The sequence below is a fragment of the Phocoena phocoena genome, chromosome 21 (assembly GCF_963924675.1).
Source record: "Phocoena phocoena chromosome 21, mPhoPho1.1, whole genome shotgun sequence".
In the NCBI taxonomy this organism is placed as follows: Eukaryota; Metazoa; Chordata; class Mammalia; order Artiodactyla; family Phocoenidae; genus Phocoena; species Phocoena phocoena.
The window spans coordinates 4,706,716-4,727,789 of record NC_089239.1 but is presented as its reverse complement, the minus strand read 5'-3'; the positions used below and the strand labels follow the sequence as shown (position 1 = coordinate 4,727,789).

General features: G+C 47.7%; 1 protein-coding gene across 1 annotated transcript in view; it reads right to left on the bottom strand.

The window, feature by feature from the left end:
- ZMAT4 (zinc finger matrin-type 4) overlaps positions 1–21,074 on the bottom strand; it is a 335,488-nt gene that overhangs the window by 252,821 nt on the left and 61,593 nt on the right. The window contains exon 2 of the mRNA XM_065899963.1: positions 4,368–4,473. Within this exon, the coding sequence (XP_065756035.1) occupies positions 4,368–4,469 (102 nt within the window). The 5' untranslated portion in view covers positions 4,470–4,473. The remainder of the gene's footprint in view (positions 1–4,367; positions 4,474–21,074) is intronic.

The window sequence follows — 21,074 nt, the reverse complement described above, 5'->3', positions numbered from 1 at the left end:
CTCTGCCAATCCCCACCGCAACCTCTTCATCACCCTCGAAGTGCCCATGAGCAACAACCAGGGGCCAAGCTGTGGAAATAAATGAGAAATACAGTGCATGGCTCTGGCCTGCCCTCATGAAGCTTGCAATCTTGTTCGGAGGTGCCTCTGAGACATGGATTTCACAAGCAGTGATTAATTACACGGACGGCAAAGTAACACAAGGGTATTAGGGTTCACAAAACGGGCAAGGCATCGGGGCTGGCACGTTGATGGCTGGCTCCCTTGGGTTTGCCTAACAAGAGGTTTTTCCTCTCCTGCTAGATATGATCATTCATCTTCTTCCTTTAGTTTTACTCCAGAAAATAATCTTTCTGTCCTTTTGGTTTCAGTTCTCATAGTCTTGCAATCTTCTTCTTCCTACATTTAGAAAAGCAGCCCTTCCCTCATGGCCTCAATGGGAAACAGGTTCTAACCTCTGTAACATTCAGGCATGTTCATTGGAAAGCTTTCTCTTCCCCTCTGTGTCTGTGTCTACTTGTTGTATTGATTCAGACAATTCAACCAGTGAGCAGAGACATCGAATTATATTTTCCACTGAAACATTACATGTTATTAATGCTTAGCAAGTAAGAAAAACAATAATGTCTTTATGTTTCCCCTGTTTTTCAGCCCAGGACTTCATATGTAAAAAGAGATCTTAAAAGTATAGCATGGAAGGGTTTGGTCCATTAGACATATATTAGGTTGTATCCTCCTGTACAAAGGCTCAGGCTTTTAAATGGGACATGAAGCTATTAGCCATTACACGTCTGCTTTGTTTCTTTTCCTCCTACTTCAGCAGACTGGCATGTTAGTCTCTTGGCAAAAGTCATATCAAGAGCTGTTCTTTTCCCAACAATACATCTTGACCACCATCGATGGGCTGTCACTCAGAAATGCACAATTATTTTTTACACTCTCAAACACTTAAGAGCCTCACAGGAGTCCAGACTCCCCTTTCCTTACCCCTTGATCCCACCCTACCTGTAGGTGCTGCCAGCCTCTCTTCTCCAACACAAATCTTCCAGTCCAGCCAGGCCAGCCTCCTTGGAGATTCCAAGGCTTCTTATTCTAGTAACCTCTAAATTTAACCCATCCACTGAAACCTCGAAAATTCACGTCATCCCCACAAATCTCTCTGGACCATAATAGCTCTCGGTGATGACTCACTCTTTTGAATTTGGAATATGCAAAGATCTAAAAAATTAACAGCACAACATAGCATATACATCAAACAGTCAAATGGGCAGAAGGATGCACACTCTGTTTATATCAAGTTAGATCGGCCTCTTTTTAGGAGCAGAATCTACAGAGCCTGTTCTCGGGAACACACACGTAGATACCACACTGAACTATCCATGGCTTTTCCTTTCCAAGGAAGTTTATGAGCCTCTTAGAGGCTCACATAACCCAGAACCGCCTGCAATATCAAACACTGATAGTGTTGGGCGCTGGGCATGCAGGAGATACACCGAAGATTCCCACTGATTTGCCCTGTAGGGAGGCTGGGAATATGATCTGGTCAAACTGAGAGTAAAATCATACTCAAGCAAAGAGCACTGAGAATAACTGTAGCCACATGTTCAATGAACTGACTGGGATTTGGGACCGTAACAGAGCTGGACCCTCTGAGACTTTCCCAGAATGGACCCCCACCCATGTCCTCCGCCTGCCTCTTTGTCTGTAGGAGAATGTTAGTCAAAGAATAAATTTAGTCAGAGGAGTGAGAAAATGCAGAAAGAAAGGAAAATAGTCAAGCAAGACAAATAATAATGCTTTAACCATTAAACAAAGTCAAGGACCTTTAGTTCTTCCTCCAGGACTATAAATAATATTCTGAACCATGTCCTTCGAGCTGTTTTGCAGATACTGAAACCTCAGCAGGTGGGAGAAGTTAACTGTGTCCTGCCCACAAATACACAGACCCCAGACGGGCTGGAACCAGAAGGCTGATGATGCCGACTACCCGTTACCTCACCACCGACCAATCAGAAGAATGTCCATGTGCTCACCGCGCCCTGCTCCTTGAACGCTGTAAGACCCCTCACTACCCGCACCAGGGTGGGACACACAGTCTTGAGGGCATTAGGCCCCCTTTGCCGGGCAAAGCAATAAAACTATTTCTTTCTACTTCCCCCAAAACTCTGTCTCCAAGATTTAATCCGGCCCCGGTGTACAGTGGTCAAATTTTGGCAACAGGACTCACAGAGACCCATTCTACATGCAATTTCAGCAGAAGGGGTGCGGGGGGGGGGGTGGGAGGGATGAATGGCATGAAAATATCTGTTCTCAGATGGCCTTTGAGATCATCTGACAGGATCCATCCTCCTAGAGATGAAGAACGTTTCCCACCGAAGCTAGAAGACCAGAGACCTCACAAAGTGCGCTCAGTCCCAGCTATACCCTTTCCGCACCCGCAGCAGCTCTGCATGTGTATTTCCCCGGAAGCAAGTACCCACCTCTACCTGGAAGCAGGGGATGAACCCTCGCCCAGAGTTCCCATCCCTGGTTAACAGGAACACATTTCATGTTGTTCTGATGCTATGTAACTGGGTTAACTGCAGATCTGTTGTGATCGCGTTCTCTTCTCCCTCTCATCTATGCTACACGCAACAAATCTTAACACATCCTCTAAACAAGTAAGTTATGCCACAGCTGGTACAGTGTGGTAACAGGAAGACTTGAGTTCAAATAACTGAACCCGTACCTGAGCAGCTAAGATGTTTTTCCTTTAAAAAATATTTTTTGTTGTTTTCGATTTTCTGACATTACTTTTCTAGCTCAGGTAACGACAAAGCAGTGTTTGGACAGTGTCACCAGGCTATTTTTGTAAACAAAACCTCACTGAACGGCTCTGATGTGCACATGCTGTCCCAGAAATTATGGAAGATCAAATGAATAAAACTCTCTTTCTGGCCTCAAGAATCTAGTAAGGTGACTAAAAATGGAACCCCAAAAGTCTAATAGAGGGAGAACATAATAGGAGGCTGTGGAATTTCAGAGCAGGGACAAATTGCCTGATTTTCCTTCACTGGGGAAATGGAATTAATAAAAACCATATGTGTTTACAAAGCAACATGTACAGAATTTAGAAATTCTTAATTTCAAAAGATGGCTATCTTCCGTTTTGATCACTCTTCTGCATCCACACTCCCTTCCTCTTCCACTCAGTTGCCTACTGACAAAAGAACATGCTGACTTTTTTCACAGAGGCTGATGTTTAAAAGTTTTCTCTGAAGAGCAAATTTGCTTTGCCTTCATCCAAATATTGACGCCACGGAGTTAATAATGAGCAGTGACGTAATTTTGCACGTTTGCCGCACTGTACAGCTTCCGAAGTGTTTTCACAAATGCTATGTCGAGGGGTCTCTCTGGTCACCACAAAACCCCGAGGACAACACATGGTCCGACGAACGCGTCGCTCGGTGTGTGCGTGCATGTGATTATTATTATTTTCCTCGTGCGCGGAGGAGTCTGAGGCTCAAGGAGTTTGGTGAGTGACAGTGACAACTGGCATTTGTCAGACAAAAAGAAAATTGCTGGCTAAGCCCTCTAAGCTAAAATTACTTACAAATTACTGCCCTTGAAAGCTCATGTTCTCGCTGGTATATGTTCTCTTACAAAGCTAACGGCCCTGAGAAGCATCTGGGGGCCCAGGCTCCCCTTTTCTCCACGCGTGCCCCCCCGCCATTCCCTCCTCAGAGACTGGTCGACCTCTCTCCTCTCATCCTCTCTTCCCAATAAAAGATCAAAAAGCAGCCATTTGAACTTCCATCCTAAAAAGCCAAAGCCAATGAATTATGTCCTTCAAGAGTATCTGGGCCTTAAAACTTGGGCATCACCCTGCGGGCGGATGTCCTCTTGCTAATAAACACTTTTGGGGGAAGCAGCCAGAAGGTGGGAGGAATTTGGTGCTGAACCACTGATGCTGCTGTGTTTCCCTCCAGTGATGAAGAAAGGGCCTCTGAGCTTTTCTTCAGGGTCAGAGAAGGAAAGAGAAGCTGGCACTAATGAAACCTGGGCTGTGTCCCTGAAAGGAACTTCGGGGATGAGCAATGACAGATTTAACAAGTAGAGAAAGCCCACTGGGTCCCCAGGGGCTGAGAGACAAAGAAAAAAGCAGAATTTGGGGAACAGCCAGGGGACTGAGAGTGACATCCCCAGCGCTCTCTCCAACCCCATGCATGCACATTTGTCCTGGCCTGATCTCAGACTCTCTGGCTCAAGCCCTGTGCTTCTCAAGTTCTGCCCCAGGTCCAGAAAGCAGCACCCGCAAGTCCCACAGCCTTGACCCAGGCTACTCTTGCTTCCATTTGAACACACGAAGTGGGAGAAGCTGTTCTTACCTCGTAGTGGGCCACGCGCTGAGATTCCGATATCAGCTGTGCACTGCACACCTTGCAGTAACTATCTGTAAATAAATCCTGATCGATATCGGAGGACTTCATCAGGCTAAAAGAGAATCAAAAGAAGAAGAAGACAAGATGAATCCACTGCTTTGGTTTTTAAGCAGGACACTAAGTGTGTGAAGAAGCCAGGAGCCCGGTACCAGATCCAGTAATGGTGACGGGGGGGAGATCTCCCCAAACCTTTGGGGTGACCATGTCAATCGACCTTAGTAAGCGTATAGGTGACCATTTCCTCATAAATGCTCAACAGCATGGCTGACACCCCGAAAAACTGAAATCCAGCTTTAGTTTTCTTTGTTTGACAAATCAGACCTACATCTACTGTATTGTCATGGATTTATGTGAAAAGACATCTTCAAAAATTCATATTAGCAAAATATTGTAAGCACCCAATATAGCCAACAGTAGGAAATAGGTTACATGAAATTTTGATACAGCCATACACTAGAATACTACATGGCCCTCAAATCCAAACTCCGATCAAATCCTTTAAGAAAATATTTAGTAAAATAGGAAAAAGTTGACCATTAACAACAAAGGTTTACAAATCAGTACGTACAATATTATACTAATTTCTTTTAAAACATGTATAGGTGTGCAGAAAACCATTCCAGGAAATTTTAACAAAATGTTAATAGCAGTTATCTTTGGGAGATTATAGGTAATCACGTAATTTTCCTTATTTTTACATTTTCTACAGTGAACATGGATTGCTTTTGCAGTACATGGAAACAGGTTAGTTTTGTAAAAAGACTTATAAGCAATATCAAATTGACTTTTGAATTCAATAGCTTTACTTAGTTAAAAAGTAAAATCAGACTAAAGTATCACTTTCTTTGCAAGTCTACGCCTCGTAAAGGGAGGAGCCCTCGTGATTCCTGCTGACTCTTCTACATGTAGGGTAGAGGAAATTCACAAAGGCCACTTCCACCGCTCCACACCGCAAGTGAGCCCACAAAGGTAAACAAACATATCCTCAAATTCCAAACCCCAAACCAAAATACAGCCAAAGTTCTCAAGCTTGTGAAAGTGAGCTGACACAGAGGTGTCTTACAGCAGCTGAAATGTAATGTCACCACCCTGGAAACACACACCAGCACATCAGCATGCTTTTCTCTAACCCAAAAATTTGTTTCATCTTACCTCCTACCTGCCAAGCAAAGAGTAAGGACTGTGCCAGAGGCCATGCGTACGAAGAGGCCTGAGAAGCCAAGACAGCAGGGTAGGGCGGGCACCCTGGAGTTCATCCTACTCCAAAACCCTCACCGTACACATGAAACTGTCCAGAGTCACACTGCTGATGTCTGGCCTGGCCACAGATACCGTCCAGCTTCCCGGATCCCAATTCCCACTCTCTAGCCCAGGTCGAGCGCTACCTGCAAGCTGCATGATATGGTAAGTCACTAAACCCTCTAGGTCTCAGTTCTCTCCCTACAGAAGTTGAGAAAACAACATTTTGCAGGCCTCCTTAGAGAACTGTGGGGCATATCAAAAGGAGAAATCTAGAAGAAGGTACTGTATAAACTGTAAAGATCCTTTTATTTGAATGGGAATCACTATCCCACTTTTACTGACATCCCGATGGTGGTAAGATATTGGGCAAGTCTTGATCAATGCAACAAGATGAAGGATTGTGGTCCATTTTAAGGCATGTAAAAAAAAAATCATCTAAATAGCTGGGTCATGAGAGTAAACTATCCGCCTGAAATAAAAGGCTGCCTGACTCAACAACTCCAAACTCACTTTCTACCTTATCTTTGGCTATCTTGGCCTGTTAGGGCATTTGTATTAAGCAGTCAAAAGGATTCACAGTTTCTGCTCCCAGGAGACAAGAGTACCTATGGCTTCCAATGCCCTGAGTCCCAACAGTAATGCCAGAGAGTAAGGAGCAGTGATTCTCACAGCTGAAATGGACCTGTTATTTCTGGAAGGATCGTTCCGGGCAGACAGCCCGGTCAACTTGGAGTACAGCACCTGCAGTGCCTGGAGGCTCACGACCTCACACGGCAGCCTGTTCCAGAGAGCCTGGCAGCTCTAGTATTTAGGTACTTTTTAGGTTGATTCAAAATCTGTCCCCCTATAGATTTCACTCATTGATTCTCTTTGGGAACGACACAGAATAATTCTACTCCCCTTTCTCATGAGATCCCCTCCCTCAAGTATTGAAGATGGCTCTCTTCTATCTATTCCCAACACCTGTCCTGCCTTATCATCTTGGTCTGTGCCTGTCTTTTTATGGACCATCTTCAAAGGCAATGAAAGCAGAATGAAACACTCCAAATATGTCAGCAGAGGGTCACAAATCCAAATGACCCTCCAAAACATCCACTGTCATTTGCAATGGTCTGTATTCACAGCCTAGAGTGCAAATGGAGAAGAGGTGCTTTGATGATGTGAAAATGTAGTACAACATTTTGAAATGTCAAATGGGAAAAGAAAACTTGGTAAGGTGTATTTTTGAAGCCAAGCTCCTATAAGTAGTTGTGTTTAAATATTATCGTGTTCCCTGCTATTTCTAATAAAGAAACGCACGAAAATAGATTCACGGGTGACCTGGTTAATAGGAATCTCCAAACTCAATGCACACTCCCTCCTCATTATACAACTGACTGCAGAAATCAAACAATGTGAAAGGATATTCAAGGTACATGTCGGACCAAGCAGGGCCGTAGGAGTCTGAGTCTCGGTAAAGCAGCTGTACAGCAGAAATAGCTTTAAAGGCAGAATATAAAATGTGTATACTAAAAAAAAAAAAAAATTCAAAGGAAGAAGAGAATATCCTGGCTTTTTCCACTGTTTTATATAAGAATATTGACTTGAACAAGCCCACATACAGCACAATGGTAATAAAGACCCCTCTGAAATCGACACGGCCCGAGTAGAATACCTGAATAAGTGAAATTCCAGTGGGAGGCTATCAGTGGACAAGTGTCAGCCTGGTCTGTGCATGAGACCTTTACTCCAAGAAAAGAGAACTCTTTCTGTGTAGGTCACTTTAGACAAGCAGAGGGTCTGATTTATGATTCAAAGAGCGGACTTCCCAGGAGGGGAGACTGCCACTTGCTTCTGTCCTCCAGCTTGTTTAGAATAGGATTCCCAGCTTCACTGGACTTCAGAAGTACAGGAGAGCTGGGAAGAAAAAGGAAAACTGGACTGTCTCTCCTTAACCTTGTCCATGGTGCTGAATCACCGGCTAGAGCTGAGACGGGGCTGGGCCACTGATCCTTACTGGTCAGTCACACTGTCCATCAGGGCCAATGTGTGGTGACACGCCCCCCCCACCCCCAAACGCTAAGAACATGCTGATTGTACTGAACTCTGACCAGGCACTGGGGCATTGTGAGGAGGGAGACAAGAGTAAGGGAAGCAGTTTGATGTCCTGAATTTGAAACTGATCTGAAGGAAAGCTTTCTCACTGTTCCCCACCCTGGCACAAACCAAAGCAAACACTGAAGACTTGAATAACCTCTCTATCACTCTTCAGTGTTCACAGAGGAAAGGGCTGCCTGTATTGTAGGAAAGTAAAGGCCCAGAGTAGAATTGGAGGCGGTATTAGAACGGGAACATGATCAGATGCTCATTGGCTGTCCTAGGTCTCTAAACAGCAACAGACCTATTTAAATGTGTACAGGTGACAGTGTAAGACTCAGAGGTGTAGTTCAGTATAATAAATAAAGAAAATCTGGAGGGGAGCGATTGTGTTCATTCAATAATGGTTACTGAGCATCTATTACGTGTGAGGCATCGGGATAACGGAAGGCACAGATCCTGTCTTCCAAATCTTTATAAGCTACTGAGTGAGAAGAGAGATACCCACCAAATACAGGCAGCAAGTGTAATTGGCTGGTAAAAAGTGCTACAGGATTTGAAGAGACAAGAGGTATTATAGGGAACTCTTCAAGGAGGTTCTATAAGAGTTGAAATTTAAGGATGGACAAGATTGGAGTGGAGAGTAATGGGTTCCAACTCAGGAGCTAATTCTTTTCCCTGGCACAGGAGAAAATCCTACTATCAGTAGGTATAAGAAGATATGTATGGGGCTTCGCTGGTGGCACAGTGGTTGAGAGTCCGCCTGCCGATGCAGGGGACACGGGTTCGTGCCCCGGTCCGGGAAGATCCCACATGCCGCGGAGCGGGTGGGCCCTTGAGCCATGGCCGCCGAGCCTGCGCGTCCGGAGCCTGTGCTCCGCAACGGGAGAGGCCACAGCAGTGAGAGGCCTGCGTACCGCAAAAAAAAAAAAAAAAAGAAGATATATATGAAGGGCACTGGTGGGCTTATTTGGGATTATGCAACATGAGGGGAAAAGCCAGCAAAATGCAAGAAAGGGAGGGGTACACACACTTCAAGGTCCAGATGGAAGCAGGAGAGCCAGGTCCCAACACATTTCTCAAGATGAAAGGAATGGCGTTTTTCAGGATCTTCAAATGCAGATGTGAAGCCTTCCTTTCTGCTTCTTTCTGCTCCTCAAGAGCAGATTTCAGGAACACTGGCTGAAAATTCAAAGAAACCTGAGGCTTCAGAGCTGAGATTAATATTCTTCATTCATTCCACTTCTAATAATACTAAAATAGCTTCTGACTTAAAGATCCCAAAACCCATGCGGGACTCTTCAGAGAAAAACAAGACATTAGTTCAAATCCAGGTTTGGTCACTTGTCAGCTAGGTTTTTGAGCAAGTTATATATCCTCCTTGAGCCCTGCTTTCCTCATTTGTGAAATGGGGTAAACATTCCCAAAAATGTTTACCGCAAAAAAAAAAAAAAAAAAAAAAGGTCTTATATCTACTGATTCCACTGCCAGCTGATAATCAGGCCTTATGCTTGCGAAGACCCCATACTTCATGAATGTTTAAACTCTATTTTTGTTGTTGGTAGGTGCTAATACTGGCAGATGGAGCAGTTTGATGAGAACTGCGCCCTACCCTCTCTCTTGCCCACGTGTGCTCTTCTCGCTGCGAACTGCTCCCCGGGGGGACGCAAAGGAAAAGCACACTCCACCCAAAGTCTGCGTGTAGACCAGTTCTCTGCACCCATAGCCACTCACTGTGGTGGCCCTGCGGTGGCCACAGCTGTCACACTCCCCAGGGTGGCATCTCTGCTCCCATCCCTTGGAGAGAGAAGCCCTCGGCTTGGTGATCCCCACCGCTGGGTATCCTGTCACAGATTTTGGCATTTTCCCTCCGAAGTTCATCTATAAGGTCTAATAACCTAACCTACTCTTCAGTCACTCTCTCTCCTCACTAGCCCTTTAAAAATAGGATTTAAGACTCATGGCAATTTCAACCAAAGTGTTAGTTACTCTTACCCTTAGGGGCATATTTCTGCATTTCCAAACTGCCACTCTGTCTGACTTTGTGAACTCATCAGTATCAGGGACTGCATCTACAAATACTCCCAACATGGAGTCCGGTGGTTAGGACTCCGCGCTTCCACTGCATGGGGCATGGGCTCGATCCCTGGTCGGGGAACTAAGATCCCACATGCTGCACAGCGTGGCCAAAATTTTTTTTAAAAGTACTCTCAACAGTGTTTGACTCTTGTGAAAACTCTAGACCCAGAAGGAATGAAGATTTTATTTTACTACTATAAACATACTGAGTGGCGCTCCTGAGTCGGGCTTAGGGCTAAGGGCCTTACCACCTGATTCAGTTCCTCCAAGAGGCAGGTAGCGTCATCAGCCTCATTTTCCGGATGAGTAACTAAGGCTTTGGATTGAGTAACAAGTTTGTAAGTGGCGGTCGGGTACCAAACTGGGGCTGACTGTGTCCATCCACTCAGCCCTCACCCTGGCTCCCTCCCTGTGGTGGAATTCAGCGCGGTGAGCCTTTCAGTCTGTCCTCCTATCGCCCGTCTAGGGAGCAGCATTAAAAATATGAAAATGAAAGTGTCGGGCAGACATCCTGCCCAGAACTCATATGTTGTGGCCTGGAGAGCCCCAACTGTCCAGGTGGAATCTTGGAAGCTGGAACTGACCTCAAGGTCCAGACGCTTTTACCTGCGTTTATCTAATCAAACTGGGATGTGCTACAGTCTTCCCGCACCTTTTACCTCTGTTCTGCCTGCACATCGGTAGCCTGACTCACCCTCAGATTCAGCACCTACTTCCCTCCCATTTGGCCTGACACCCTGCAAAACCAGTCCACCCTTCTGCCTAGCCTGGCTGGCTCCTCTTCATCCGGCTGGGACCCTCCACTCTATGCCCCATGCCCACCCCAGCAAAGGGCTGGACTCCCACGGCCACAGTGCCCCGTGCGGAGAGGCTAGACTTCTGTCTCTTTCAATTTTGACAAGCTGAATGGTTGACTGAAAATGCCACCAATTAAAACGAACTTTCCCCTGGTTTATGACCTCGAAACAGACAGGAGGAAGCCTGCTGCCGTTTACATTCAGCCACATTCTAAAATTAAAATTATTAACATCAAAAAGACTACTGAAATGGTTCCTATTTTGTTCTTACCAATACTGGAGGGGATCAAGTTCTACTCAGAAGGAGGAACGCTATGAGAATCGGGGCTGGTCCATTTTCAGCGCAAAACAAATAAGCCTTGGTCTGCTTCTCTGTGATCCTTTGAGTTCTTATTCTACGTGCGAAAGGGCCCCGAACTGGAGCCCGCTTTTGGTGTTCTTGTGTCTGTGGCCTGATCTGTGCTCCCTTCCCCTTTCAGGCCCTGCCACTGTCCTTCTGGGGCACATAAACCGCCTTCCCCGCGAGCCTTCCTGGCATCAGCAGACAAAGATTTGGAGACAAACACGTGACTTTGGAAACATCTCCACAGCGACCCCTCACCCCCACCCCTGCCTCTAGGGACCAACAGTCCCACAGATGAGCTGGGTCTGTCTTGTCCCTTCACATCTCCCTCCATGTGAAGGTGGGGGACCCAGGGCTGGTTGCCATGGCAGCAGACCAAGCAGCCTGGGCAAAAACCACCACGGAAAGTGCTCCAGAAATGGAAGCATGCTGGACTTCCACGAAATCGCACCCGAGAGAGAAAGGGGGTCTAGAGCGCACAAATGAAGTGATGCCCGAACCCAGCTCTTGGGGCCACAGACCCAACGTGTTCTCCTTTAATTCACCGCACACCCCCAGGTGGCCAGACAGGGGACCTGGAACCTCTGTGAAGTGGCTGAGATCCGGACGAATGTCAGATACACAACCAGCTTGAAGCACCTTTGGGTTCCCTGTTTCTTGGGATGAAGCCCTTTCTGCTGATAGGATGCCGCCTCCCCCTTCCTGATGACGCTCAGGTCAAGGAACCTGGCGGACCAGGCCCCTCACCATAGATTATCCACATGCAGGTGCAAGCTCTGCTTCCCAGCCCGAGCTTGAGAGAGAGAGAGAGAGAGAATTCCGCACACCACTATCTTCTCTCTCTTCTGCTTGGCATCGCCAGGAGCTGCAAAGCTGACTTACACCACTTGAATAATTGTCTTTTAATGGCGCAATTTTCCTCACTTGTAAAACCGGGCACTGTGACCCTGACTCAGAGGCATCTGTCTCTGCTGGGCACTCACGCCTCATCCCAGGCCCTGGGCTGTGGAAGCATATCTGTCACTCTTGCCCACATACGGCTCAGGCTGGCCGATGACATCCGGGGCGGAGAGAAGCAAACGTGCCCCCAGCCTGGGCCAGCCTCTGAGGGCACACACGTGTGCACCTGGTCCCTGGCCACTTCTCCCTCTCCGGCCCCCTGTGCCTTGTCAGGATGTGTGAGTCTGGATCGTAGATGCCAGGGGACTGAATGGAGCCCAAGGCTGCCAGGAACCCCAGCGCCTCAGATTTTCTATGGCCTTTACAAAACGGCCTCTGCCCAAGTCCAGCATATCCTGCAGCCTCGCCTGCATCCCCCTTTTACTCATCACCCGGGGTTTATTGAGCATTTACTCTGTGCTGGTGCCCCTCTAGGCACTAGGTTTGCCGCAGTGAACAACTCCTCCAAGGTTCTGATCTCACGAGAAGGTTCACACACTGGACTCGGTACACACCATTCTGCAGAAACACACACAGAATCCCTATCTCCTTCCACACATTAATAAAATATTCATACCAGCTAGTAGGCAGTGGCTCTATCTCTCTCTCATGTCATTCTAGAATCTCTACGTGTTCTGTGACTTAACAGTCCCTGCTAAGATTTCAGGGTCGGACCTTTGTCTCCAGCGAACAGTAGAGATGGGGGATGTGGGCAGAGGCAGGGGGGCGAACAGGTTTCCCAAAGGTGAGAGCCCTTCTGTCTGGGTTTCCCAAAGGCCCTAGGGGAGACAGCTGTGGGGAGGGCCCAAGGTGGCCGGCAGTAACAGGCAATGAGCCCAACTGCCCCCAGCTAATGGGTCTGAGAGGCCTGACGGAGCACTTTTGTCAGAAGAAGCACCATTTCCTTCCGCAGGATATGAATGGGCACACTCCAGCACCTCTGCCAATCACAGCGGGCCAGAGGCATTTTCTTTGTCTTTCTGCCACATCAGAGGGGAGACATGGGTGGTGGATGGAGAACTCAGATCTTCCCTTTGTTTATCCCTTCCGTCGGCGCCAACACAGAGCCCCCATCTCAGGAGGAAAGCCAGAGGCAGGTAGAAAAACATAAATTACTAAGCCACAAAGAGGAGGAGAGGGAAGGAGAAAATATGGGCGAGGAGAACACGCCCCTTATGTTTTCTGTTGCTCCAAACTGAAGGGCTGTGCGCCCAGATGGAAAAGCCACTCGCATCTTAGACACTAGGTTCCCACCCTCCCCCCCACCCCCGCCACCTCCCCACCCCGACTTGAAGGAAGAAAGCCGATGTGGGTTCCTCACTTCCCAGGGTGCCAGCTGCCTGGGTAGAGCAGGTGCACCCTTAAAACAGGTGGATTTTCTTAACAAGCTGCAAGACAACACAATCTTTCTTCTGAACAGTGCACACAAGCCTTTGCAAATACAGTTTATAAGTAAGTATTCCATTACTGCAACCTGTTTGCATGATTTATCTTCACAAGACTGCCCCTACCGAACCAGACAGATTGAGGGCAGATGTGAAGGCGGCTATCACATCCCGGGCTTGGAGGCATAGTTCTGCACCTGTAACCAAGTGCAGAGGAGCCAGACCGAGCCGCTGCGGGGGAAACGATCACTTTTACTCTCATCCATACTCCGAGGATGCTGTGTGGCTGTCCTTCAGCCAGCAGACATTCTCAGCCCTGGTCCCTACTCCAGCCTGCTAACTTGCCGCAGCTCCTCAGAAGGCTCCTCTTTGGTCTCGATTTCCGTGCTGCTTTTCATAAAGTCAGCCAAATTGTTGAGCTGTGTAATAGCATCTGGAGTGGCCAAGACGAAAAGACGCAGGAATTAAATGTTGCCAAGGTAGGGGCCGCCCACCCGCAATCAGAGCTTCTTTCCCATCTGAGAGCTGGTTTGAGATCGTGTACTACCTCTCGCTTTGGGATGCGGGAAGAAGTGGGAAAAATAATGACAGCTTAGGGAATCCGGCTACGAGGGGAAGCTAAGCATAAAAAGGTGTGTGAGTTGCGCACATTAATAAACAATGAAGGGATTAGTAGAAATGAAAATATCTGACTGTATCAAGTGTTGGTGAAGCTATGGACACACAGGGCCTTTCACGCACTTCTGATAGGAAGAGCGGTTTGAAAGTTAAGCGTTATCTCATCAAGCTAAGCACTCCAGACAGGCAAGAAATATTCTCGCTCCACGCGCGACACGAGGCGTGTAAAGGATGAGGACGGTAGCATCGTTCAAATAGCAAAACCTGCCATGGGCTCAATGCGCGTGTGCCGGAGGCGGGATGAACAAATTGAGGGAGAATCACAACATGAGTGATGCCCCGCAACACACCAGAATATGGATGAACCGTGGCAGTCAAATGTTTACATGGAAAAAGTAAGTCAAAGAGCGTGTACACGAGATCCTTTCTACGAGTAAAACACGGAAATAAAAATACATACATCTTTAGGATACATGTAGAGAAGGTACAACTCTGAAAATGTTTAGCAAAATAATGAGGACCGGATTCAGGATGGTGATTAGTGCAGACAGGCAGGATGAGGGAGACACATGACTGCATGCAAGCTGTTGCCAGATCTTACCTTTGTTTTGAAAGGTGTTATATAGGGGCTCATTGTTATTAAAGATGGTAAATGATAGTGATAATGATGATAGATGATAGAGAGATAGAGGTTAGATAGATGCCAGATAGATAGATAGATTGATTGATGATAAATAGATAGATACCATCTATGCACCAACGATGAGAGAGAATTTTCTGGAAACAAGTCCTCCACACTCTCTATAACAGAGATACCGTCATATTTTTTTTCCTTCTCCCCAGCCACAAAAGATAATCTGAATTGCTCATCCTGTCTCGCAGTGAGTCTGCCTTGTACGCGTGGTGGCCAATGCAATCTGGGCAAAAACGAAGTGCACTCCTGTAGGCGGGCCTGGCAAGCCGGCTGCATGCTCTTCTATCTGCTCTCCCTCCTGAGGGCTGGATGCTCGTGCGTTCGTCCACTGGAAGCCACGTGTTACTGAAGTGAAACTTCTGAAAGCCTGGGATCCTGAGTGACCACATGGAGTGCAGCCTCACGGCCCTAACCCCTGGTGCCCACTGGACATTACGTGATTGACAAATACACTTCTGATGCGCTGTCACTACAACCCCAGGGTTTACCTAGCACGACCCTAGCGAACTCAACTCAAACACAAGCACCATGACATGGCTGGAAAACAGTTACCCAGAAGCATACTTTTTACCGGTTCAACCTCTTACGTGCTTTTGTGGGAGCTGGAAAAAGCCAGGCTTTCAAGGGTCTTAAACTTGAGAGATTCGACTCTATGTTGCCCCTTGTGCGGTCTGGGTGTGATGGCATTAAGCAGCCCAGGTGTCCCCGAGAATGCTTATTTGGGCCGGTACCAATCACTTCCTCATTTGAAGAGATGTGGCGCTTTTATGGCATCTAAAAATCAAGCAATTTATGGAAAAGTATCACACCATTTGAGGACAAAGCCTATGTAACTGGTACATTGACTAGAACGGCCTTTCCATGAATTTTAACTAGGAGCCCTTTTCAAATACCAGTGGCACCTTCTAGGAAGGCCACTCTGTTTCTGTCCGCTTTGAGCGCATTCACCCTCCTCGTGCCCGGCATGCTGGCGCTGGTGTCTTGTGCGATCTGCTTTGCTGTCTTGTGAGGGGGGAGAACCGAGCAGATGGCCACGGCCACAGGGATGCCAGGTAATGAGCAAGTACCTCACGTGAGAGTGTCGGGGCCTTGTCACCTGGCCAGAAACGACAGCTTGGCCGTCTGGCATCAGCCCTGATGTTGGGAAGCAGGTCCCATCTCATCACTCCAGGTTCTAATGTAGTTGCACTTTCAAATTCTTGCCCTGAATCAGTGCTTCTTGCCTTTTCAGCTGAGTTGAGCTGGCGTTGGGCAGTTTCCAGAAAATGAAACTATATTAAATATAGATTCATCACCTGGCTGAGCAGTTTGTGGCTTTGGGGAAAAGAGGGGCGTATCAACTATGGGCGGAGGGATGCCCTTCTAAGGCCATGTCCCCTCCCCCATCCATCACTGTAGTCGTACCCCTGCCCCAAGCCTGGCAGTGAACTGTCAGCCCCTCCACCTCTCCTGCTCACCTACCCAGACCGGATTGACCTTAAATCAGTGCCCCTACCCAGCCTCCCTCCTACCCACCTTCCCCATCTCCTGGGAGGAAGGTAGGGCTGCCCAGTGGCAGAGCACATCAGCGTCCGGATGGGCTGCAAGGAAACAGGGCAGTGTGAACACTGGGCTGCCGAAGTCAAGGGACATGGGCCTCGCCGCCCGGAACTGAGGGGACTGGAGACGGGATAAGACCACACCCCACGGTGGAGACAGGAATAAGGAAATCACAGCCCTAGAAAGGACCTTGGGGACCACTTGCCCTCTTCTCCACACTCAGAACACAGAAGACACGCAGGAAGATGATGTGACTTACCCCCAGGTGACGCCTGGGAGCAAACACAAACTGGGGATCCCTACCCTCATACGACAGCATCCTTTTCCTACATCTCCCCGCCCATCCAGAATGTTCACTGCTTTCCTTTTAGGAAGCATTCTGGGCAAAGAGGAACCAAAGCCACCCTTTTAAATTAGGAGGGAGAACCAGACACTTGCGGGACCTGGCGAATCAGGGATGCCCAACGAAGACCACCTTCTGGGTCGGCCTCTGGGAGGTAGGTGAGAGGAGTTGCAAGGAGGGGAGGGGCATTGGGTTGGGGGCCTCGCCTCCCCCGCCAGGCTCTCAGATTGTGGCGACTGACCCTTTGGTCAGGAATGAGAACGCCCTGCCCAGGGACCTGTGAGTCGTGCAGATGTCAGGTCAGAGAGGGAAGTAGATGTAAGTACCGATTTCACCTACGCTAGCCGCGCATTCACATCGCGAGCAGCAATTCTGATTTCTCACCACCCAGAATAAGAGGCCATCCTCCCAAGTCGATGGGCCATGACGTGCTTACTGACTGGGTGATCTGGACCCACACTGAAATAAGTACTTGGAGCTTCCTGGGGTGGACAGGGAGATGAGAGGTCCAGATGCCCTTTCAGGGAAGACCTTGCCCCACCTGCTGGGAGTGGGGTTGGCTTTGGGGCTCAGCTGTCTGCCCTTTGGGAATGGCTTCTGCTGCAGTCACCCCGTCCAATGTCACACTCCCAGCCAGGGTGGCCCACACCCAGCCGCTGATGGACGCAGGGTGAAAAGACCAGCCACTGAGGCTTAGGATGGGACAAGTCGCACACACAGTCTCAACCTGGACCCTCTTTCGCAGGTGGAGAGGCTGTGGCATCCGCTTCCCGACCCTGCCTCTGCCCCTCCCTTCCACGATGTCCATCCCAGGTGCCACTTCTGGTAAACATCCCAAGCACTAAACCCTGCAGGGTCTACCTCCTGGCAAACCCATACATTGACCTTGCTTCTCTCCCCGGGAGGCAAACCTCACACCGTAGCCCCACTGTGGACCCCACCTCATCAGAAATTCAGAGACCTGATCAGTTCCCGAAGCCCTAGAACTCCTCTGGGAGCCCAGCAAGTCATCCTCAGAGCAAACTTCAGGCAACCCGAGGCAAGAATTGTCTCTGGTAACACTGTATCCTGAGATTGGCTCAGTACTACTTAATAATATGAAAAACAGAGAAATATGCCAGAGCTGAATCCCATTCCCCAGCCCTTTGGTCTATGGTCTCCATTGTGGTTACAGTTAGTATCGCACCATCTGACATGAACTGATGCTTCTAAGTTCCATAATGTCAAATAACTCATATTTCAGTAACACTGCCTACCCACGGCTAAATATATTGTTTCTTCCCACACAGCTATTCTTAATGAGATATTTCAAGCCACCTGGCACCCGGGGGAGATCCCTGGCTCATCTTCAATGGCGCCCTATGAAATGGGAACTGTATACAATAGAACCCATTGGATGCTGGTGTCATGGGGCAGGAAGAGACTGCATGGGTTCTTTTGTCCTACAGTAAGAGATGTGCCTTGGAGATGTCATTAGACCCACAGTTAGTGTGACCCTCGGGTAAAACGTAGTACAACACACAAGAAGAGGTGCCGGCCCCTGTTACTGATTGGTTTTCCTCCAGGACCTTAGCTGCTCTTACAGTCTCTGATGAGACCCAGTTTGAAACCTGAACAAGTGTTAACTCCCACTGAAATGTAAATGCATTCAGGGAGCAGACGAGGCTCCTAACTGCTGCAGTAGCCAACAAATCCCAGCCATCCCAAAGGCTTGCCATGCATCACAAACAATGTGCCCTGCACGCTCGTCCCCCCATTTTGCAAGCCTGTGTTCTCACCTTTCCATCACCCCACTGATCCAGGTGTTCAGGTGTCACCTCCCTGGGACGTGGTTCCTCTTCTTCTCACCCAAGCTGGGTTAGGGACCCTTTTCTAGGTCCTCCCAGCTCCCGGTGTACACATATACATAACAGACATAATATATGCTGCATCCCTGGTGTGCTGTGCTCCCCCACAGACTGGAAGCCGTTCTAAGCACGTCAGCTAGGGTTGCAACAGCAAAACTAAAATGCACTGGTGTGGCCATCTGTGTCTAAAGAGAACTTGTTGTTTCTATTCTTTGAGTGTTATCCTGAAAATTACTAAGCAGAGCCCAGAGGACGGTCCCAAAGAAAACAACTCCAAGAGCATCCCTGGGACATCCCTGGGATGCCCTGGGCAGGTCTTCTCCAGGGAGACCCAGGCAACCCACCTACCAGTGCAGAAGTGTCAGTTTCTCAGAGCCCACAAAGGGGCTCCACCCTCTAACTAGAAAACAAGGCCTGTGTGATCTGGTCTGGGAGGAGTGGTGAGTATAGCCTCCCCTCCCCAACAGTAAGCTCCCCTCCCCCTCCCTCACCTCCCAGCTGTACACTGGGTCTCTGCTGGAACAAGAGATAACACTAAAGAGGAATAAACGTCCCTTCATGCACTGCAACATCCCAGGACGACCAAGTGAGTTCACCAACCGTGCCTCTGCCCAGGCAGGGCAACTCTGTTCTGAGCCACACCCTCCCATGGCCTGGATTTAGCCTCATCCACTGTTCAGACCACATCTGTGGGACATCTGGGAAAATGCTACTAGATACTCACCATCATAGTCAATGCTAACTGACTGTTATGGGTTGAATCATGTCTCTAAAGAAGGTATGTTGAATTCCTAACTCCCAGGACTTGGGAATGTGACCTTAATTGGAAATAAGGTCTTTGCAGATGTAATGAAGTTAAGATGAGGTCATATAGAATCAGGGTGGGCCCCGAAGAGCCAAAGCAATCTTGAGAAAGAAAAACGAAGCTGGAGAAATCAGGGTCCCGGACTTCAGACTATACTACAAAGCTACAGGAATCAAGACAGCATGGTACTGGCACAAAAACAGAAATATAGATCAATGGAACAGGATAGAAAGCCCAGACATAAACCCACACACATATGGTCACCTTATCTTTGATAAAGGGGGCAAGAATATGCAATGGAGAAAAGAAAGTCTCTTCAATAAGTGGTGCTGGGAAAACTGGACAGGTACACGTAAAAGAATGAAATTTGAACACTTCCTAACACCATACACAAATATAAACTCAAAATGGATTAAAGACATAAATGTAAGGCCAGACACTATAAAACTCTTAGAGGAAAACATAGCAGAACACTCTATAGCATAAATCACGGCAAGATCCTTTTTGACCCACCTCTAAGAGAAATGGAAATAAAAACAAAAATAAACAAATGGGACCTAATGAAACTTAAAAGCTTTTGCACAGCAAAGGAAACCATAAATAAGACTAAAAGACAACCCTCAGAATGGGAGAAAATATTTGCAAACGAAGCAACTGACTAAGGATTAATCTCCAAAATATACAAGCAGCTCATGCAGCTCAATATCAAAAAAACAAACAACCCTATCCAAAAATGGGTAGAAGACCTAAACAGACATTTCTCCAATGAAGTTATACAGACAGCCACCAAACACATGAAAGGATGCTCAACATCACTAATCATTAGAGAAATGCAAATCAAATCTACAATGAGGTATCACCTCACACGGGTCAGAATGGTCATCATCAAAAAATCTACAAACAGGCGTCTTCCCTGGTGGCGCAGTGGTTGAGAGTATGCCTGCCGATGCAGGGGACACGGGTTCGTGCCCCGGTCCCAGAGGATCCCACATGTCGTGGAGCGGCTGGGCCCATGAGCCATAGCTGCTGAGCCTGTGCGTCCAGAGCCTGTGCTCCACAGCGGGAGAGGCCACAGCAGTGAGAGGCCCGTGTGCCGCAAAAAAAAAAAAAAAAAATTTACAAGCAGTAAATGCTGGAGAGGGTGTGGAGAAAAGGGAATCCTCTTGCACTGTTGGTGGGAATGTAAATTGATATAGCCACTATGGAGAACAGTATGGAGGTTCCATAAAAAACTAAAAATAGAACTACCATACCACCCAGCAATCCCACCCCTGGGCATATACCCTGAGAAAACCATAATTCAAAAAGAGTCATGAACCGCAATGTTCATTGCAGCTATATTTACAATAGCCAGGACATGGAAGCAACCTAAGTGTCCATCAACAGATGAATGGATAAAGAAGATGTGGCACATATATACAATGGAATAGTACTCAGCCATAAAAAGAAACGAAATTGAGTTATTTGTAGTGAGGTGGATGGACCTAGAGTCTGTCATACAGAGTGAAGTCAGAAAGAGAAAAACAAATACCGTAGGCTAACACATACATACGGTATCTTTAAAAAAAAAAAGGTTCTGAAGAACCTAGGGGCAGGACAGGAATAAAGGTGCAGACGTAGAGAATGGACTTGAGGACATGGGGAGGGGAAGGGTAAGCTGGGACGAAGTGAGAGAGTGGCATGGACATATATACACTACCAAACGTAAAATAGATAGCTAGTGGGAAGCAGCCGCATAGCACAGGGAGATCAGCTCGGTGCTTTGTGACCCCCTGGATGGGTAGGAGGGAGATGCAAGAGGGAGGGGATATGGGGATATACGTATGCATACAGCTGATTCACTCTGCTGTACAGAAGAAAGTAACGCAACATTGTAAAGCAATTATACTCCAATAAAGATGTTAAAAAAAAAAAAAAAGAATCAGGGTGGGTCCTAATCCAATAAC